Below are 20,206 nucleotides of genomic sequence, written 5' to 3' on the forward strand. Positions count from 1 at the left end.
GGTGTTAAGTTAACACTTTTAGATAATATTTGATTTAATTATTTCTTGTCATTTAATATTTCTTTGGTGTGCGTGTGTTTATTTTCAGAGGACATCTTTCCATGCAAGGACTGTGGGATCTGGTACAGAAGTGAGAGGAACCTGCAGGCTCATCTCATGTACTACTGTGCCAGCCGGCAAAAACAGAAAGCCATGGCCTCTCCTCCGCAAGACAAGCCCAAGGAGTCCTACCCTAATGAGAGGGTGTGTCCGTTTCCCCACTGCAACAAGAGCTGCCCCAGTGCCAGCTCATTGGAGATTCACATGAGGACACACAGCGGTGAGTCTTCTCTCTTGATTTTTCCTTTTCATCCAAGTTGGTCCAGATTATTATTTATGAAATATTCACCTTATAAATCAGTGCCATTCAGCCAACACATATTGACCAAGACGATGCGTACAGACTGTAAGATGTTGTATATTTGTGTCCACTCTTTAGGTGAGCGTCCTTTCTTTTGTTTGATCTGCCTCTCTGCGTTCACTACGAAGGCCAACTGTGAACGGCATCTGAGGGTGCACACTGATTCGTTGAATGGCATCTGCCATGGCTGTGGATTCATCTCCACCACGCATGACATTCTCTACAGTCATCTGGTGACCAGCCATATGGCTTGCCAGCCTGCCTCCCGAGGTGAAGGCTTCTCCCCTAAATTGCCACAGCCCTCAGGTAAGCAGTCCAACTGGAATGAACACTGAAATGGACTAAGACTAAAACTTAACATTATGGTTCTCGATCATGTATCATGTATGTGTTCAACATGTTGCTCTCAAGGTTTCAGTCCGTCTTTCTCTTTTTTGTCCAACAGGTCTGAGTCCTGGAGACTCTGGGATTTTGCTCAAGTGTCAAGTGTGTGGCTTCTCAGCAGATACGCCTGCTCAGCTCCAACAGCATGTCCATACGCACCTGGAAGTCAAGGTTCCTGTAGAAAGGAGCCACACGCCCCGGCAGGGCAGCCCTTCCACATCAGATCTCTCAGAGTCTCAGGACCAAGAGCTGTCAGCCAGCATGCCCAGACCTGACTCGTCCAGTCCTGAGGCCAATGGTGGTGCTGCCATCTCCCGTGGCTGTAGCCCTCCAGAGCAGGTGAAGATTAAGGAGGAGCCATGCTCTGACTCAGAGAATGAAGCAAGGGATGGAGATCAAGACAGCAATCACGTTGTAAACACCGATGAGAAAAGATCTTCCAACCCTACCTCACCTAAGAGTCCCCCAGCTATTTCAGTTAAGGCAGAACCAGCAAGTCCTACTCCAGGCTCCAGCCCCGTCCACATTGGAGCAGGGGGCTCTGTTTTACCCGGTGGAGCTGTCTTTTTGCCACAGTATCTCTTCAGCCCTGAGGCTGCCATCATGCCCCAGGCATCTGAAATCCTGGCCAAGATGTCTGAGATGGTCCATAGCAGGCTGAAGCAGGGCCAGAGCCCAGCTTCCGCACAGCAAAGCTTCTTCCCTGCAGGCTCTCCTGCTGGAGTCCTCAAGGGGGCGACATGCTTCGAGTGCAATATAACTTTTAATAACATCAACAACTACTACGTCCACAAGAGGCTGTATTGCTCCAGCAGGCACCCGCAAGGAGAAGCCGCAGGCCAGGTAACAGATGGCCAAGTGACCACTGCTTCCCATACCAGCAATGATGCTTCTCCGCAGGCAGGACCAGGCAGTGCTCCAGCTTCAGCCTCTCCCCATGAGTCAGCAGTGGCTGTGATAGTTACAGCTGCCAAGCCAGTGGAGGTAAAGACCGAGACTCCCGGGTCAAAGGATACCTCTTGCTCATCTTCCTCAGAAGGTGAGGGTGGTGGTGGGGGTAGAGCAAGCGAAGGCAGCCAGAGTCCTGCAGAACTTAACGGATCAGCTGAAGACCTGGAGGAAGGTCTCACCCGCACTTTCTGCCAGGCTTGCAACATTCACTTTAGCAGACATGAGAACTACATCGTGCATAAAAGATTTTACTGTGCCTCACGCCACGACCCTTCCAACCAGCGTTTTCTGGCAGGCAAAGCCGCGTTTGTGCCGCAACCTATCCGTACGCGCAAGCGCAAGAAGATGTACGAGATCCACATGGCGCAGAATGAGGCAAGGGCCAGAGCAGCGTCTCTTTCAGCTGCATCAGGCTTGTCTGTGAAGCAAGAAGGTGCTAGTCCACATTCTGGGCTCACTCTGTCCTCGGTCTCTACTTCTACGCGCAGTTCTAGTCCGGAGGGTGATGGTCCTATTGACCTGAGCAAGAAGCCTTGTCTGCGGGAGACCTCGAGAGGGACTAACACGGCAGCGCTGCCACTTACGGATTACCACAAGTGTACAGCCTGCAGCATTAGCTTCAACAGCATTGAGAACTACTTGGCACACAAAACTTACTACTGCCCTGCCACTGCCTTACAACCCCATACGCGGGAGCAGCTGCATCGACTAAAGAGACCTGCCTCGACGTCGCCTAAAACCCGAGCTCCTGATCAGCATCCTGACACCATGGGTCACCAAACTGGGAAGCCCACAGCGGTCCCTCATGCCTCTGTCTTACCCAGCCAGGAGTCTACCTCTCATAGTGTGCCTGGTGTAAAAATCCCCAGTACTCTTCCTGCAGTTTGTCCTTACTGCCCTCCAAATCGAGCAGTGACCTCCGACCTGGTGGAGCACTTTAAGACAGCTCATGGGATTGTCCTTGCCCTGCAGCAGCAGTCCGAACTTCAGCCAGCCAGTGTTAGTCCAAGCCACAGCGTCAGTCCTCGCAACGGAGCACCGCTCACCCCACCTAAACCAGGCCCAAGACCCCACAGAGACAGTTTAAATGGCCGCACCAGGAGGGACACCGTGTCTCCCTCCTCACCCCTGCTGAACGGAAGCCCGGTGGCACAACATCCTTTGGGGCCCGGCTCTCCTAAAGCGGCTCCCCCTGCCGTTTCGCCAACAGGCTCGATTACTTCAACTGCGTCGCCCGGGTCTGAAACCATTAGAGAAGTGGGATCACAAGGAAGTACACCCACACCTTTGCTTTTCCCAGAGAAGGCTCTAAGCCACGTCGTCCCGACCACGCCCAAGGCAGCCCTCACGTCACCTTTACAAAATGGGAACACTCGCTACTGTCGCCTGTGCAACATTAAATTTAGCAGCCTGTCCACCTTTATTGCACACAAAAAGTACTACTGCTCCTCTCATAGTGCTGAACACGTCAAGTGAGCTTGCCTTCAACTCTGCAAGTGCCAGGTGTAAAGCACAAGTGGTATCGCCCCGCCAGATGTCAACGGTGTACGGAAGTGGGACTGTTACTAATCAGGCAGTGGGTTTTCAAATGCCAATCCTACAGTTTCTGGTTTTGTTACTATGGTAACTTTTTTTGCCTATTATGGGTCAAATTTGTATTACACTAAGGATGAGACATGCTACCTGCACACAAGTGTGCCCTATTAACTAGTACCTATCCATGACCCTTGGTTCAACCATGATATTTAATAATGGGACTCTAGATTCTAAAGTTGTTCATGTTAATTCATAATTTTTAATTCACATTTTCTTTCCAGCCGACTGACATGATGTCAATTTTGAGTGCTAACGACACATGTCTGCGACCCATTGTTCTTTTCCTGAGCCATTTGTATTTGTCCAGTACCAGTCACTGATTTGGGAATCTTTCTCCCCCCAGTGGAGTTGTAGAACTCCTTTAGCCTGTCAGTTTCACCATATGCTGAGATTTCTTGTCCATACACTGAATCATATTTTATAAAAATAAAAAACAAAAGAAAATATACTAACTTAATAGATACTGGTTTTGTGAAGTTACCGACTCCATTTGGAAGATTTTGAAGAAGGGAAACTATGAACTTCATTTGAGTCTTTAATTTGACTTCCACGGAAAACTACCTACTGTCTTTTTAAGAAAAAGATTTATATTTTTGTTTGTATGTATATTTTTTTTTTCATACTGTCGATATTAACCATTTCAACGTTAGTTCATTGTATGTTTTTGGTTCCTCGGCATAGCTATGTGTTTTACACAGTCATATTTGGAACACAGAGTACTCCTGTTTTCACAATTGCATTAGTTCGATTGGTAAGTGTCGGTATAGTGTAAGAATGAGTGCACTGTATTTGTTCGCAGTATTTTGTCACTGATCTGAGTCAGGTGGTTGAGAGCACCAGTTCACTAGAGCTGTCATAAAAGATTCTCTTAAGAATACAGAGTGAGGACTGAAAGCGTATGAACTATCTTCACTCTCTGGTCAGTACTCTCATTCTGCCTCATCCCACCCACACCACAAAACTAACATTTCGACTGTGAGGTTGTTTTGTTTTTAGTTCAACCCAAAGTTATACTTTGAAGAACTTGCTTGCAGAACGTAGCGTCACGCTGGACTTCCAGTGATTTCCCATGATTGCCAATTGTGCAGCATGGTGCAATCTCTGCTCTGAAAAGGCTACCCTGCAAAGCCTTAATGAAGACTCAAAAGAGCATCTAGCAAATAATCGTTTTTGGGTTTGTTTTTTTCCGTTACTAGTGCCGTTCGCCCATTACTGGTGTTACAAAGAGGGCGCTCTGTGATTATGGCGCAGTTGTGGGGTTTATTCAGTGCTCATTTGGATTGAAATTGGTGCTACACCAATCATTCTTCACACAGTACCATGATTTGTCATTGTCTACTCATCACATATTCATGACCAGTGCTGAAAGCCCAGTTTTACCCGTCTGATTCCTCTCTATTGCACTGTGTTGTACAAAAAAATGCTGAATGTTTTGGTTGAAGGCATTTGTTTATATTGTATTTATGTTTTACAGCACTTTTTCTTGTCCAAACCTCCTCTGAAGGACTTTCTGATGAAAACATCTTAACACAAGGTTAATTAAAATATTTTGTGAAGAATTATAGATGTAATTATGAATGTCATATCTTTTTCATTTTTGATTTCAATCCTATGAAAAGTTTCACTACACACTTGTCCAAACTATGCATGGGGGAAAATAAAAGAGTCCTGGAGGACATTTAAAGTGCAAACGCTTGCCTGTTTCTACCCTTTTTATAAGCTGTTTTGCAGAGTAATTGTTCACTTAGATCCTGAATTAAAAGGAGAACTGTTCTCACCAGCAGTGACCGAATATACACTGATCATAACATTATGACCACCTTCCTAATATAGTGTTGGACTCGCCTGTGCAGCCCCATATGCAGCAAACTGTGATGCACTGTGTGTTCTGACACCTTTCTATCAGAACCAGCATTAACTTCCTCAATTTGAGCTACAGTAGCTCGTCTGTTGGATCGGACCACACGGGCCAGCCTTCTCTTCCCACGTGAATCAATGAGCCTTGGCCGCCCATGATCCTGTCGCCGGTTTACCACAGTTTCTTTCCTGGACCACTGCAGACTGGGAATACCCCACAGTTTTGGAAATGCTTTGACCCAGTCGTCTAGCCATCACAATTTGGCCCTTGTCAAACTCGCTCAAATCCTCATGCTTGCCCATTTTTCCTGCTTCAAACACATCAACTTTGTGGATAAAATGTTCACATGGTGCCTAATATATCCCACCCACTAACAAGTGCCGTGATGAAGAGATAATCAGTGTTACTTCACCTGTCAGTGGTGAATGTTATGCCTAGTCGGTGTATTATAAAGAAATTTGGTTTGTGTTATTTGCTTTTGCAATTCCATTTTCACTGATTGTCTTTTTAATTGATTAGGTCTTTATTATTATGATTATTATATGGATCCTTGCGACCAGTGCAGCCAGCAGTGTGTTTGAGGAAAGGTGGCATTCGATGTAATTCATTCCTAACTGTATTTACGGCACATCTTATATTGAAGCAAGCTTATGCTAAATAGCCAGCCTATTAGCTTTGTGCTAACATTTCCTAAGCACATCAAGACTCCAAAGCTGAAACATTATGTGTGACCAATGTGAGTTTGAAAAAAATTAGCTGAGATATACACTGATCAACCATAACATTAAAACCACCTCCTTGTTTCTACACTCATTGTCCACTTAATCAGCTCCACTTCCCATATAGAAGCACTTTGTAGTTCTACAATTACTGACCGTAGTCCATCTGTTTCTCTGCATGCTTTGTTAGCCCCCTTTCATGCTGTTCTTCAATGGTCAGGACTCTTCCAGGACCACTACAGAGCAGGTATTATTTGGGTGGTGGATTATTCTCAGCACTGCAGTGACACTGACATGGTGGTGGTGTGGTGGTGTGTGTTGTGCTGGTATGAGTGGAGTTTTTAAATACCTCACTGTCCCTGCTTGACTGAGAATAGTCCACCAACCAAAACCTCCAGCCAACAGCGACCACTGATGAAGGTCTCAAAGATGACCAACTCAAACAGCAGCAATAGATAAGCGATCGTCTCTGACTTTACATCTACAAGGTGGACCAACTAGGTAGGAGTGTCTAATAGAGTGGACAGTACTCCAGCAGTGCTGTCTGATTCTGCACAGGCGCCTCTCTGTCTGCTAATCAGGGTCCTTACACAGAGTTTGAAGACCCCACCCACATAGTCCGGTCATCCCGCACCTGCAGGCACTGGCAATTATGCCTCCTAGATGGCGCCCAGCCGACCGGTGGCAGCGCCAAGTTTCGAACTGAGTGTTCAGAATCTCGGCGCTGGTGTGCTAGAGGAATATCCTGCTGCACCACCTGAGAGCAATTATTTTATTTTAGAAGGATTTTTAAAAGGCAGGTTTAGCAACAACATAATGTCTTCTGGCTTTGTTGTGTGTGTGTGTGTGTGTTTTCCCCCACATAAAGCTTGCTTAGGGTTTTGACAAAGCAATTTCGCTTTCCCAAAAATCACAGTGCTATTTGGATCTATCTACACAGATTGCCGATGGCGTGATTCAGCGTTCTCCACAAAAGAAAACACTTTAAAGTGTGGACAATTTATTGAATGCGCTTGTGTTCTTTACACTTTAGCTTTTGCTGTGAATTTCAGTCAGAACTCATGCCTTCATTACCTAATCATCGCTCTCAATGCAGGCTTGCTTTTTCACATCACCCTCTGCACTCCCATTGCAACTGTCAGAATAAAGCGTTCTTTCTCTTCAGATTCAAGGCTGTCTGTCTGCCAGTTCATATGACGGTTGGATGTCTGTACATGTGGATTGTTTTTCTGTGATAAGTTTACATGACTTCGCTTTTCTATTTTCTAAAGGTATTAGGATGGTACGATTTCAGATGTTTTTCATAACCAAACAAACTGAAGGCCGAATGCTTTCACTGCTTTATTAAAGCCTGACAAAAAGCATTGGAATGCTGGGATCTGTCAGAGTGTTGGTATGTAGCTGCATATTGATTCTGTAGAAAATGAAAACATCTTGTAGTTTATCACATCTAATTGTGACAAATATGCAAATTTACATTCATGTGCAAAATGAAAAGTGTGATAGTGAAAAAAAAAACACTTTAGAGCAATCCTCGACCCAAACTCAAAGCTTTTATACTTTTTATTAATAACGTGGATGCGAAGGCCAGATTATGTCCCGGTGATGAAATCAAAGATGAAAAATAAAAAGCCCTGGTAATGGACATGGTGCATACATTATACAATACAAGCATGACTAATGTAGTCTCAAACTGACACACTTGATTCAGCTTATATACATAAGCAATAGAAAGTAATGTGCTGTTCATGCTGAGGCGTTCTTGTAAGTATGTGGACTTTGTAATTATTGAGTTCCAGTGTGTTTACCACATCCATCGCCAATAGAGGCATAAAATCATCAATATAAAATAAATGATATGGAAAAAAGCAAGTTCTTCAAAAAGTTTCCGCACTTTTTAATTTATATTAAGAATTTCAAAAACAAATGACATCACTTTTCTACATAGTACACTTCCGATGCATTTTCCCAGCGTCGTACGATCTTTTTAATGCCTCTGATGCACCGCTGTTTTCACATCATCATCACATAAGATCTTCTCCCCGTTAAAGCTTCTTTAAGGGGTCCAAAAAGGTGGAAATCAGATGGAGCTAAATCTCGGCAAGGCAGAGCCGAGATTCAATACGATTCAATACGTATTCAATACAATTAAATACGATTAAATACGTATTCGAGATCTCAGCTCCGGTGAACAGCGTGTGCTTTACCGCTGCGCCACCTGAGCGTCTGTTAGCTTAATTTTTCATCCACCATCCACCTCACAAATGCTCTTTTAACTGGAAGGGAACATATTCCTAGAGACATAGTTCAAAACCCTCTGAGATAAGTGGGGACTGGTATAGTCATGTGAGCAAGGGTGCTTAGACTGTTAAAAAGGAACTACGCCTTTTTTAATCCACTTTCTTTGTGGTCTTTCGTTGTGGGCTGCAGATCTTTTTTATTTGATATTTTCCATTAATTTGGCTGCCAATTTATTTGCAGCCACAACACTGGGGATTCGTACCCTGGATTCCATTGGTCGCAAACTAGCTTAATTTACTGCTGCATCACCCGAGTGCCATACTTGAGATTTTGCTATGAAGAACATAGTTAAACCGGATATAACTAAGTTAAAGTACCATTTAAAAAGGCAAAAAATAAGTAATTTCTGCACTATCCCTTTTCTATCCACTTTCTTTGTGGGCTTTTATTGTGGGCTGCGGATCTTTATGTGATAGTTTGTTTTAAATTAATTTGGCCACCTATTTATTTGCAACAGTCACAGTTTTATTCTGCTTTGATTAGATATTTGCAAATTGGATTCTATTTTTCCTTTTGCAGCCAGACTTTATGTTTATGTTCTCCACTTAACAAATCTAAATTTTTATTTAATGCTAAATGTGCCGTAAACATGCTGTTAAATTTGTAACTATACTATAAATATACTATAACGTTGAGGTATTGGGGCCACACCCACCAGATTGTGATTGGGCCTCTGCGCAAATATGTAAATACTTACATTGCAAAGACTTGTGGGTAGCCTACCCTTTTTAAAGTAGCTTATTATTTTAGAGGGCATTTGTGGCCTCTTTGCTTGTGTGCTATTAGATGAAGTTCAGATGGATTTATCATGTATTATGTGCACAGTCGTTAGTGCAAGAAAATGCATGAATTTGACATTTGGTAGAAGTCTTTTCTGTCCTCATTACGGTTGGAGAGCTTTGAGGAGCTTGTTTTTTGCTGATTGCCGTGAGTGAGAACACTGCGGTACTGTAAAAGTGGTAAAGCAACAAGTGAGTGAGAGGACCGCAGGGAGGTGGAGAGCTGCTGGTTATTATTTTCTCATGGAGGAGACTCACCAAGCTTTAGATTTTGGTAAGTAGCTCCAATCAGCTCCTCACTAACAGATCTCCAGTAATCATGATGTGAAGTGCTTGATCACACTTCACTTGGTTCTCTAAACACTTCAGTACATTATAACAAAGCTTTATGATAGTTTATGCTCATTGTCATGGTCAGCAGGTCAAAATGTCACCAAATTACAATATACCACCAAATGTACTGCATGTAGCTTCTTACCCCTTTGCAGCTACTCCACTTTGTTGGAAAGTCTTTATATAAATGGGATTTTTGTCTCTATGGGAATTTTTGCCCATTCAGTAAAAATAGCATTTTTAATGTCAGGCACTGATATTGGTCAAGAAGGACTGACTCACAATTAATGTTTCAATTCATCCCAAGGGTGTTTAGTGGGGATGAGCTAAGGCAGGGTTGCAGTGAGCCAAGAACAATAATAATAATTAAATAAACAAATTTTAACAGGCACATAAACACAAACTTAACTTGTACACAAACGCCCCCTTGTGGAGGCTTTATGTTACATCTTGTGTTACAAACCACTGTGTGACCAGATAGCCACCAATTTAATTAAGTAAGTATATTTCGTTTTGTGTATCATTTTGATGCATTGTTTGTGTTGTCTGGGTCACAGTAAGACTTATATTTTACCTTACATTGTGGGTTGCTTGAAAAAAATTTAAAAGTGCTGAGCTGGGGGACATTTTACACAATGCAATAAACTGATGAATGGGATTATATAGTATCTGAATAGTCTGTGAATTAAAATTGTCAATAGATTTTCATTAACTGGTGAAAAACATGGGTGATTAGTGTAGATGAATAGGTAAAATGGTAAAATTATATTCATTCAAAAATAAATCCACAATACTTGGGTCAGCACGTCAATACAGATAAACTAAGCACTTGATCAAAGGTGAAATACTAAAACAGGACACTGGTCACAAGAGTATTAAAGCAAGTCTTGGAATGTTGTGGTAGCCTATGGTAGGTGCCAGAGGTTTGACATTTGGCTGGTGTAAATAGAGCCTTAGGAGTCCAATAAACCATTATACAAAACATTATATTTGGAATGGTGAGTGTTATGTTCCTGGGAGTGGGATTAGAGCCTTGCCTCCAGTCATTGTTTTTGAAGAGTTTCTCCTTGGAGTTTCTCCCTGTTTTCTTCTAGTCTCCATGTGGGTAATTCAGTCTTTTCTCATCTTCCAAAAACATTGAAAGGGTGGATTGGTTACTCCTAATTCTTACTTGGCCTGAGTGAGCAAGTAGGTGTATTGCTTTGCTATGGAATGGCCTTTGGTTCATGGATTTTTTCTTCACTAGATGTATATGGCTGTCATTGGACCCACTACAGGATAGTGTAGTGGTGGGTAAAAATAAATTACTGATGATATTTCATCAGACTTACTATTTAAAATTGTAGCTTTTTAGTGTAATTTATTGATCTACACTTATAGAAATACTTCACTGTGAATTGGAAGTCTATGATTGAAACACTCACTGGGTCAGATGAGGTTATAACAGGACACCAATCCATCCAATTCAAAGGCATTAAAAGTTTAATCATTCACACTTACTAACACCTAGATGCATTTTAGCCAGTCCATAACTGATGTGTTTATTGGATTCTGTTCCAGTGAATCCTTAGAGAAAATACATCCAAAACTCAGACAACAGATTAAGATCTCCTGCACTATCTGCTGACAGGGTTCTCTTGCTGCATGCACCACCCCCAAGCTGGCTGAGGAGATCTGAGACTATCACATGTCCCATCTTACCTGTGTCACACGTCTTTTCACCTGTCAGTGGTGGAGCATTGCAGAGACTCACTAGTGTTTTTGCTTTAACCAGACAGCAGAGGTCGCAATCGTACAGCAATGAAACCACGTCAACCTTCCTCCCTCAGGCACAGCCACATGTGCCTGCTTTGAAGTCTAACCATGTTGATATCTTCTAGGATTTGAACACATCAGCCTGAGGACCAACCGTGGTGGATTACCTGCAGCACCAGACTTCCCCCATGATTGTTCGTTATAGGATGGTTAATGCATATGCAAATTATTAGAAGATTGGGGTGTTGCACGGTGCAGCTATTGGTAGATTGCATGCCACAGAGCAAATGGATTTCAGGGATCTGGGCTTGATTTTCACCTTCGGTCACTATGTGTGATGAATTTTGAATGTTTTCCTCCATCGGTGTGGGTTTACTTCAGATACTCTGGTTTCCTTTTAGCTTCTAAAACATACAGAGGCTGGATTGGCTGCTGTAAAGTAAATAAGCGAATAACTCGTGTCCAGGGTGTATTTCTGCCTTGATCTCAGTGTTTAGGTGTGGTGCATAAGCAACTGCTATTCTGACCAGGATATATATACAGTGTAGGTGTGTAGGTGTGTAGGTGTGTGTGTGTGTGTGTGTGTGTGTGTGTGTGTGTGTGTGTGTGTGTGTGTGTGTGTGTGTAGGTGTGTGTGTAGGTGTGTGTGTAGGTGTATATATAGTACAGTCTCTCATTTACTATACTTGGAAAAAACGGCACCATAAGTCTTCTGTAGCCTCACTGACCTTCACTAGTTAACTTTTCTCCAGCCTAAGGGTCGCGTCTATTCATTTCCCCAACATCTATCCAACATCTGTTCTATTTAGCTTCCAGCAGCTTCCAGTGTTGCGTTTACATTTTTGGCTTGACTGCTTAGTAAAGAGGTGATTACGGTTTTTAATCGTCTTTTGAAGACAGCGAGATGCTGGGTGCAAGTACAGAGAAAAGGCTTGATGCTTGTCTTCCTTGAGTTCTAAGTGGAGGATCAAGTCGAGTGAGACTAGAGGTTTGGAGGTTTTATTAGACCTTGAAGGTAACCTGGGGCTGGTCCACTTATGTCTTTGTTGGTGAGCATCAGTGATTTAAACTGAATGCAGGCAGCTCAGGAAGCCAGTGAAGATAATGCAGCAATGGAGTGATGTGGCAGTGGTAGCAGAGGGGTGTGAGGCAGTGGCAGCATTGGGGTGACGTGTTAGTGGCAGCAGTGGGGTGACGTGGCAGTGGCAGCAGTGGGGTGATGTGGCAGTGACATTTGACATTTTTGGCATTTAGCAGACGCCTTTATCCAAAGCGACTTACATTACAGTTATAGTATACAGTCTGAGCAATTGAGGGTTAAGGGCCTTGCTCAAGGGCCCAACAGCAGCAACCTGGCAGTAGTGGGGCTTGAACCAGCAACCTTCTGATTACTAGTCCAGTACCTTAACCACTAGGCTACGGCTTGCCCGGCTTGCCCGGCAGTGAAGCAATGGGGTGATGTGGCAGTGGCAGCAGTGGCGTGATGTGGCAGTGGCAACAGTGGGGTGATGTGACAGCAGTGGGGTAATGTGGCAGTGGCAGCTGTTGGGTGGTGTGGCAACAGTGGGGTGATGTGGCAGCAGTGGGGTAATGTGGCAGTGGTGATGTGGTGATGTAACAGTGGCAGCAGTGGGGTGATGTGGCAGTTGAGTGTTGGCAGGGAAGATGTGCTGCGTACATGAGGGTTGAGTGGCGTCTCCTGCTACTTCACATCTCTGATTCTCAGCTACTTTAAGGACACGCCCTTCTGATTTCAGGCAGCCTTCAGTCCAGCTTAGTCATTTGGTCTCTGAATGGTCTTTCATACATAAACCATTACAGAATGTGCTGAAGGTGGGTGACTAGCAAAGGAAACACATTCACAAAACATTTTCAACTTTCACAACACTCAGGAAGAAATGGGTGTCAGCACATACCTTGACCTCGCCATTGTGCTAAAGCCTTTTAAATGTGTGTTTTATGCTGGCGCAGAAAAAGGTTTGAGTCACCGCGTTCACTTGACAATTGGTCTGAAGCCATTACGGCAGCTCGGATGCGTATAAACACTCAAGGTTTCGGCTTTCACTTAAATATCAGTATTAGTATCAGTATCAGTATATCAAAATTTAAAACCTTAATACACCAGCCAACCCAATGTATAGTCATATCCAACTCTATCAAACAATAAGAGATGGGATGTAAAGCTGAAATTGCTGAGTAAATGTCCTCTGTATTCAAATTCTATATCATACACTTACAAAAAGCTCACAAATCCACAGTTATTGTTAGGACTGGGTCACAGAGGTGTGCATTTAATTCTGAGGTGTGCTTTCACCCTGTTCTTCAGTGGTCAGGACCCCCACAGGACCACCACTATAACACAAGTTTAAAAGTAAAAAGGAGGAAAAACCAGCTGAACATATATGTATGTGGAAGCTTTCATGGTGAATCTGATGCGTTTTACTGCACCGAACAAGGCGGCAGTTGCACACATGTTGAGTTTAAGAATACAAATTTCTAGACAAAGCGCATCAAGTTTCAAAGATTTTGAGTTTGGGGACGTTGAGTTACAAGGTACCACTGTATACTGTTCCTGTCTGTGAGAAACATTGGTTTCCTCTGGTATTCGGTGGACTGGCTGCTCTATTGTAGGTTGCTAATAAGTGTGCTTTAGGAACAAAATGCATCTCAATGAATCTGATCTTTTACGTCATACTTTGAAACTCTTTCAGTACAGCATTCTCGTTTAATTATTAACTAACATAGCGCTTGATATTTAATTGGGTGTATCCCAGGCAGTGTTACCAGACCTGGAACAAACTTCACGGCACCAGGAGATCAGACGACTCCTCCACTGCCCCAGCCCCGTCTCAGGAAAGGACCTCATTAGTCCGGGCCTCATTAAGCACGCCAGCTTTCTGTCTCAGATGATGGAGCAATTAGAAGGGATCATCTGTGCACATATGACCTGTGTCGGTGCGAGTGCATCCCAACTAAAACCAGAAGCAGCCAGTGAGATTTCTAATGGAGAAGCATCGCTATTCAGCCACCCTTAGCTCCTCATTTACTGCTAATGAGGGCTGTGAGAGGCTGCTACACACGTCATTACATTTTGGCGAAATAGCTTAAGACTTTACAAGCACCGCATTTACATAAACTAGTTGAAAATAATGAATGCAGAATTGTCAGACAGGCTTTTTAAGCTCTTACAAATTGAGCTGTTTGAACTGTGTGACCATACTGGGCGCAGCCTGCATAACGCTGACCTGCCTAACACTGTAGCAAGAGATGTGTGTTAATAACACACCTTATATCATTTATCTCCTTTAAAATGACTTTATTCTGATTAAAGCCAAAGTCCTTAATGACGTTTTGTAAAACGCAGTAAAAATCTTTCATTCATTCATGTCTATTTTACCAGAAAGGTGAAAGGCAGGAAACACCCTGGACAGGTTACCAGTCCATCACAGGGCAAACACACACACTTATACCTAGGAGGAATTTAGTATCTCCAATTAACCTTGGACTGTGGGAGGAAACCGGAGCTCTCGGAAGAAACCCAGTCAGACACAGGGAGAACATGCAAACTCCACACAGAAAGAACCCAGACTGCTACACTTGGGAAGCGAACTCAGGCCCTTCTTGCTGTAATGCGACAGTGCTATTTGAAATTTTATTTAACTGATAAAAGTACAAAGAAAAATATCCAATATTTTCACTGATCAACTTCACTGTAATTTGTAAATATAAAACTGAAATAACTTTTATTTACTTTTATTCAGCTTTTATTAAATGAGAATCTGGCAGCACGGTGGTGACAGGGTAGCGCTGTCACCTCGAGCAACAAGGGCAGGTTTGATTTCCCTGCTGGGCGGCTAGTCATTTTTGTGTGGAGGTTGCATGTTTGTGCGTGGGTGTCCTCAGGATGCTCCAGTTTCCTCCCACAAGCCCAAAGACATGCAGTCATTCTAATTAGAGGTACTAAAAACTGCCCTAAGTGAGAGTGTATGTTCATGAGTGTCTCTGCCCTGTGATAGACTGGCGACCTGTCCGGGGTGTTTCTTGCTTTTTGCCCAATTAATTCAACCCACCACGACCCTGACTAGGGTAAAGCAGTGGTAAGACAGACAGTAACTGAATAAATCATTTCCAGCAGAGATGGACTCTACAAGTGAGGAAAAGAATTGACTGTATATAGCGGTTATATGGAACTGTTTGCAAGTTGTCATGGTATAAGAAAAATAAATCACTTCAAAGGTGCAGTTATATAAAAATAATCAAATTCACATTAAGGCCACATGACCACTTCATGACTGAATATGTTCCTGTGTGCTTTATTATTCATATAGCTGAACAATGTATGGAGGGTGGTACAGTGACTCAGCCACTCAGGAGTCTGTCAGTGAGAACAATAGTTTCTTTCTGTGCTTGCTCTGTTGCTTTCTATGTGGAGTTTGGCATGTTATTCACTTGGTGGTGGTGGTTTGTTTGTCTGTTTATTAGGATTTTAACATCATGTTTTACACTTTTGATTACATTCATGACAGGAATAGTAGTTACTCATTACACAAGGTTCATCAGTTTACACAAGGTTATATCGAACACAGTCATAGACAATTTAGTGTCTCCAATTCACCTCACTTGCATGTCTTTGGACTGTGGGAGGAAACCGGAGCTCCCGGAGTAAACCCACGCAGACACATGCAAACTCCAACTCCACACTTCACACAGAAAGGACCTGGACCGCCCCACCTGGGGATCGAACCCAGGACCTTCTTGCTGTGAGGCGACAGTGCTACCCACTTAGCCACCGCGCCGCCCGGTGGTGGTGGTACTCTGGTTACTCCCACCTCCTAAAAAAGCCAGGTAGTGGTGCAAATATACACCCAACAACTACAATCATGGCCAAAAATATTGGCGCCCATGGCACTCCTCCCAGAAAACTGTCGCTGTTACAAATGCTCTGGTACTTACATGTCTATTACTTTTGTTTGTATTAGAACAGTACAGAAAGCTAAGAAAACCAGATCTGATATCATTTTACATTTTGCATTGCATCAAACTTCAGACTGGACTAAATTGGCACCCTCTCAAAATTGTAAGTAATAACTGGATCTTAATCATGTGTGTATGTGGACACCTGACCATGAGCTTTCTGAACATCCCATTTCAAAACCACGCCCTCCACTCTTCTGGGTACGCTTTCCACAAGATTGGGAGTGTGTTTGTGGAAATGTGTGCTCACTCAATTGAAAAAAAAAAAGCTTTTGTAAGATCAGGCACGGATATTGGACAAAAAGGCCTGGCTTAGCCAGATGTTTATCCCAAAGATGTTAAATGGGGTTGAAGTCAGAGCTCTGTGCAGGCCACAATCGTATCCACACCAAACTAATCAAAGCATGTCTTTATGAACCTTGGGGCACGGCCATGATGGAATAGGAAAAAGGCCTACCTCAAGGTCTTGCAGACAGTTTAAAAGCAATAATTTAATCTATACAATTTATCCTAGCAATTGGTGTGATTTAAATTCCTAAGATCAATAGGTGTTTCAATAAAGTCTTGCCTATTAAGTTCAAACACTAGGGCTTATTGGATATTACATAAATAAATAAAGTTTGCCTCTTTAATTGTCCATTTCACAATAAAATTAAACATGTGCATTTACTGTAGACTAGCACTGTCTAAGCACATACTTACACTGATCAGCCATAACATTAAAACTACCTCCTAGAAGCACTTTACTGACTGTAGTCCATCTGTTTCTCTGCATGCTTTGTTAGCCCTCTTTCATGCTGTTCTTCAATGGTCAGTACTCTCCCAGGACCACCACAGAGCAGGTATTATTTGGGTGGTGGATCATTCTCAGCACTGCAGTGACACTGACATGGTGGTGGTGTGTTAGTGTGTGTTGTGCTGGTATAAGTGGATCAGACACAGCAGCGCTAATGGAGTTTTTAAACACCTCACTGTCCCTGCTGGACTGAGAATAGTCCACTAAGCAAAAATATCCAGCCAACAGTGCACAGTGGGGAGGGTCCTGTGACCACTGATGAAGGTCTAGAAGATGACCAACTCAAACAGCAGCAATGGATGAGCGCTCATCTCTGACTTTGTCACTGCAGTGCTGAGAATGATCCACCACCTAAATAATACCTACTCTGTGGTGGTGCTGTAGGAGTCCTGACCATTGAGGAACAGGGTGAAAGCAGGTTAAAAAAGCATGCAGAAAAACAGATGGACTACAGTGAGTGTAGAAACAAGGAGGTGGTTGTAATGTTATGGCTCATCAGTGTATTATTTTACTGTATTAAATAGGCCTTTATTAATGCATAATATTTAATTCTTTACACAGCTGGCACAGTCATCGTCTGATTATATTCGTTCTTTTTTACAAAACTTGATCCTTTGTTCAGCGCTCGTCGTCTCAGTCCACCAAAATACTGGAGCAGCCCTGCTGAAGCTTGTTGTAACCATGGTAACCCAGATGAGCAAACAGAAAGAGAGAAATACCTCTGCACTATATTTATAGCCAAAGCCAAATGGGTCTGGGAGCTACGACGGACAGCTTACTTTGAGCCGCTTGATTGGAAGATTATCGGCCTAAAGCACGGCCAGCTAAACAAGAGTCTCCTCTCGAGTCTGACCATCAATTTAAGGTTGCACTGGGGTCAGGAGAGTCATTATAACAAAGCAAACCAGAGTCATGTGCGCACGTTCACTAATGAGAAACACAGCTAGAGGTTAACGGGAGGCTGAAAATATACAGTAAATATTTTCTCACTAAATATTGCTTATGCTTTTTTTTATGGGCACAAATAAATAATCTGGACATTTATATATAATTAATGAGTATAATCCACGTTTGTTTATGTTATTTAATACACATGTTTTTATCTTCTTTTTACAAATACTGAAACAAAATATTAAGGATTTTTAGGCACTAAGTTGTTTAAAATAATAAAATGTATTTGGATGCCACAAATTTGTTGCAAAGCTCTGAGACATATTCAATTAGAAATTTCTGGCTATTTGCATCCATGATTTATTATTTTCTTGGCATCATATGCACCAATTAACCATAACATTAAAACCACCTCCTTGTTTCTACACTCACTGTCTATTTTATCAGCACTTTGTAGTTCTACAATTACTGACTGTAGTCCATCTGTTTCTCTGCATGCTTTTTTAACCTCCTTTTACTCTGTTCATCAATGGTCAGGACCCCAACAGGACCACTACAGAGTATGTATTATTTGGGTGGTGGATGATTCTCAGCACTGCAGTGACACTGACATGGTGGTGGTGTGTTAGTGTGTGTTGTGTTGTGCTGGTATGAATGGATAAGACACAGCAGCGCTAATGGAGTTTTTAAACACCTCACTGTCACTGCTGGACTGAGAATAGTGCACCAACCAAAAATATCCAGCCAACAGCTCCCCATGGGCAGCGTCCTGTGACCACTGATGAAGGTCTAGAAGATGACCAACTCAAACAGCAGCAATAGATGAGCAATCGTCTCTGACTTTACATCTACAAGGTTGACCAACTAGGTAGGAGTGTCTAATAGAGTGGACAGCTTACTTTGAGCCGCTTAATTGGAAAAGCGCGGCCAGCTAAACAAGAGTCTTCTCTTGAGTCTGACCATCAATTTAAGGTTGCACTGGAGTCAGGAGAGTCATTATAACAAAGCAAACCAGAGTCGCGTGCACACGTTCACTAATGAGAAACACAGCTAGAGGTTATCCAGCCACTGATGAAGGTCTAGAAGATGATCAACTCAAACAGCAGCAATAGATCAGCGATCGTCTCTGACTTTACATCTACAAGGTAGACCAACTTGGTAGGACTGTCTAATAGAGTGGACGGTGAGTGGACACGGTATTTAAAAACTCCAGCAGCACTGCTGTGTCTGATCCACTCATACCAGCACAACACACACTAACACACCACCACCATGTCATTGTCACTGCAGTGCTGAGAATGATCCACCACCTAAATAATACCTGCTCTGTGGGGGTCCTGACTATTGAAGAACAGAATGTAAGGGGGCTACAACCGTATGTAGAGAAACAGATGGACTTCAGTCAGTAATTGTACTGTAGAACTACAAAGTTCTTCTATATGTTAAGTGGACCTGATAATTTAGCGTAGTCAATTTGTCTGCCGCTGCTGGGGGATTGATGATTGCAGTCGAGGTGGGTATATTGCTGCTCACGTGTCCTCTGACCCGCGTACAGCCCTTAGCAGAACCCTTTTTCACCTATGCACTCTGCACAGGCACCTCTCTATCTACTAATCAGGGTCCTTACACAGCGTTTGAAGACCTCACCCACATCCCGCCCTAGCAGAACCATGTTATGCCTGCTAGATGGCGCCCAGCCTTTCCATGATTTTCCATTTTACTTGAAGATTATAGGACCAATTGTACTGACAGGGATTTTTAAGGTGTTTGCAAGGCCTGTAGCTTTTTTATTTTTTAAGAGTTTAAGGAAGGTCATTCACATTTTTAATGATTATTACTTGTTAAGTAAGGGTGGCAGTAAGGTCATCTCACAGCAAGAAGGTCCTGGGTTCGATCCCCAGATGGGGCGGTCCAGTTCCTTTCTGTGTGGAGTTTGCATGTTCTCCCCGTGTCTGTGTTGGTTTCTTTAGGGAGCTCTGGTTTCCTCCCACAGTCCAAAGACATGTAGTCAGGTTAATTGGAGATACAAAATTGTCAATTATTGTGTTTGACATTAAATTTGTGAACTGATGAATCTTGTGTAATGAGTAACTACTGTTTCTGTTATGAATGTAACCAAAGAGTGTAAAACATGACCAAGATCTATCTGTCTGTCTGTCGGTCAGTCAGTCCGTCTATCTGTCCTATCCATCCATGTGGGACCACAGCCACTGCTAATGTAATTAACATGTAATTGTAATGGTAAAAAGCTGAACTAAGTTGCCTTGGCAGTAAAGTAAGCGTAAAAATAGCTCAGGTTTTGTTCACTGTTGATACCTGAGAAGTCCAGCCAGGAGTGACATGCTGGTATTTTTAAAGCCTGGGTGGGTGGCAAATGTAACCTGCCACAGTGAAGGATTTTTACCTCTACAGGACAAGTAGGCGACATTGTGAGGGAGTGAGATAGGAAGTAAACATAAAACAAAGGAA

The 20,206-nt window shown here is 43.0% G+C and overlaps 1 protein-coding gene across 1 annotated transcript in view; it reads left to right on the forward strand.

The window, feature by feature from the left end:
* zfpm1 (zinc finger protein, FOG family member 1) overlaps nucleotides 1-5,014 on the forward strand; it is a 99,010-nt gene extending 93,996 nt beyond the window's left edge. Inside the window, exons 7-9 of the mRNA XM_063004174.1 lie at nucleotides 89-319; nucleotides 479-706; nucleotides 846-5,014. Coding sequence (XP_062860244.1) covers nucleotides 89-319; nucleotides 479-706; nucleotides 846-3,211 — 2,825 coding nt within the window. The 3' untranslated portion in view covers nucleotides 3,212-5,014. The remainder of the gene's footprint in view (nucleotides 1-88; nucleotides 320-478; nucleotides 707-845) is intronic.
* Nucleotides 5,015-20,206: the final 15,192 nt, after the last annotated feature.

The sequence above is a fragment of the Trichomycterus rosablanca genome, chromosome 11 (assembly GCF_030014385.1).
Source record: "Trichomycterus rosablanca isolate fTriRos1 chromosome 11, fTriRos1.hap1, whole genome shotgun sequence".
Classification (NCBI taxonomy): Eukaryota; Metazoa; Chordata; class Actinopteri; order Siluriformes; family Trichomycteridae; genus Trichomycterus; species Trichomycterus rosablanca.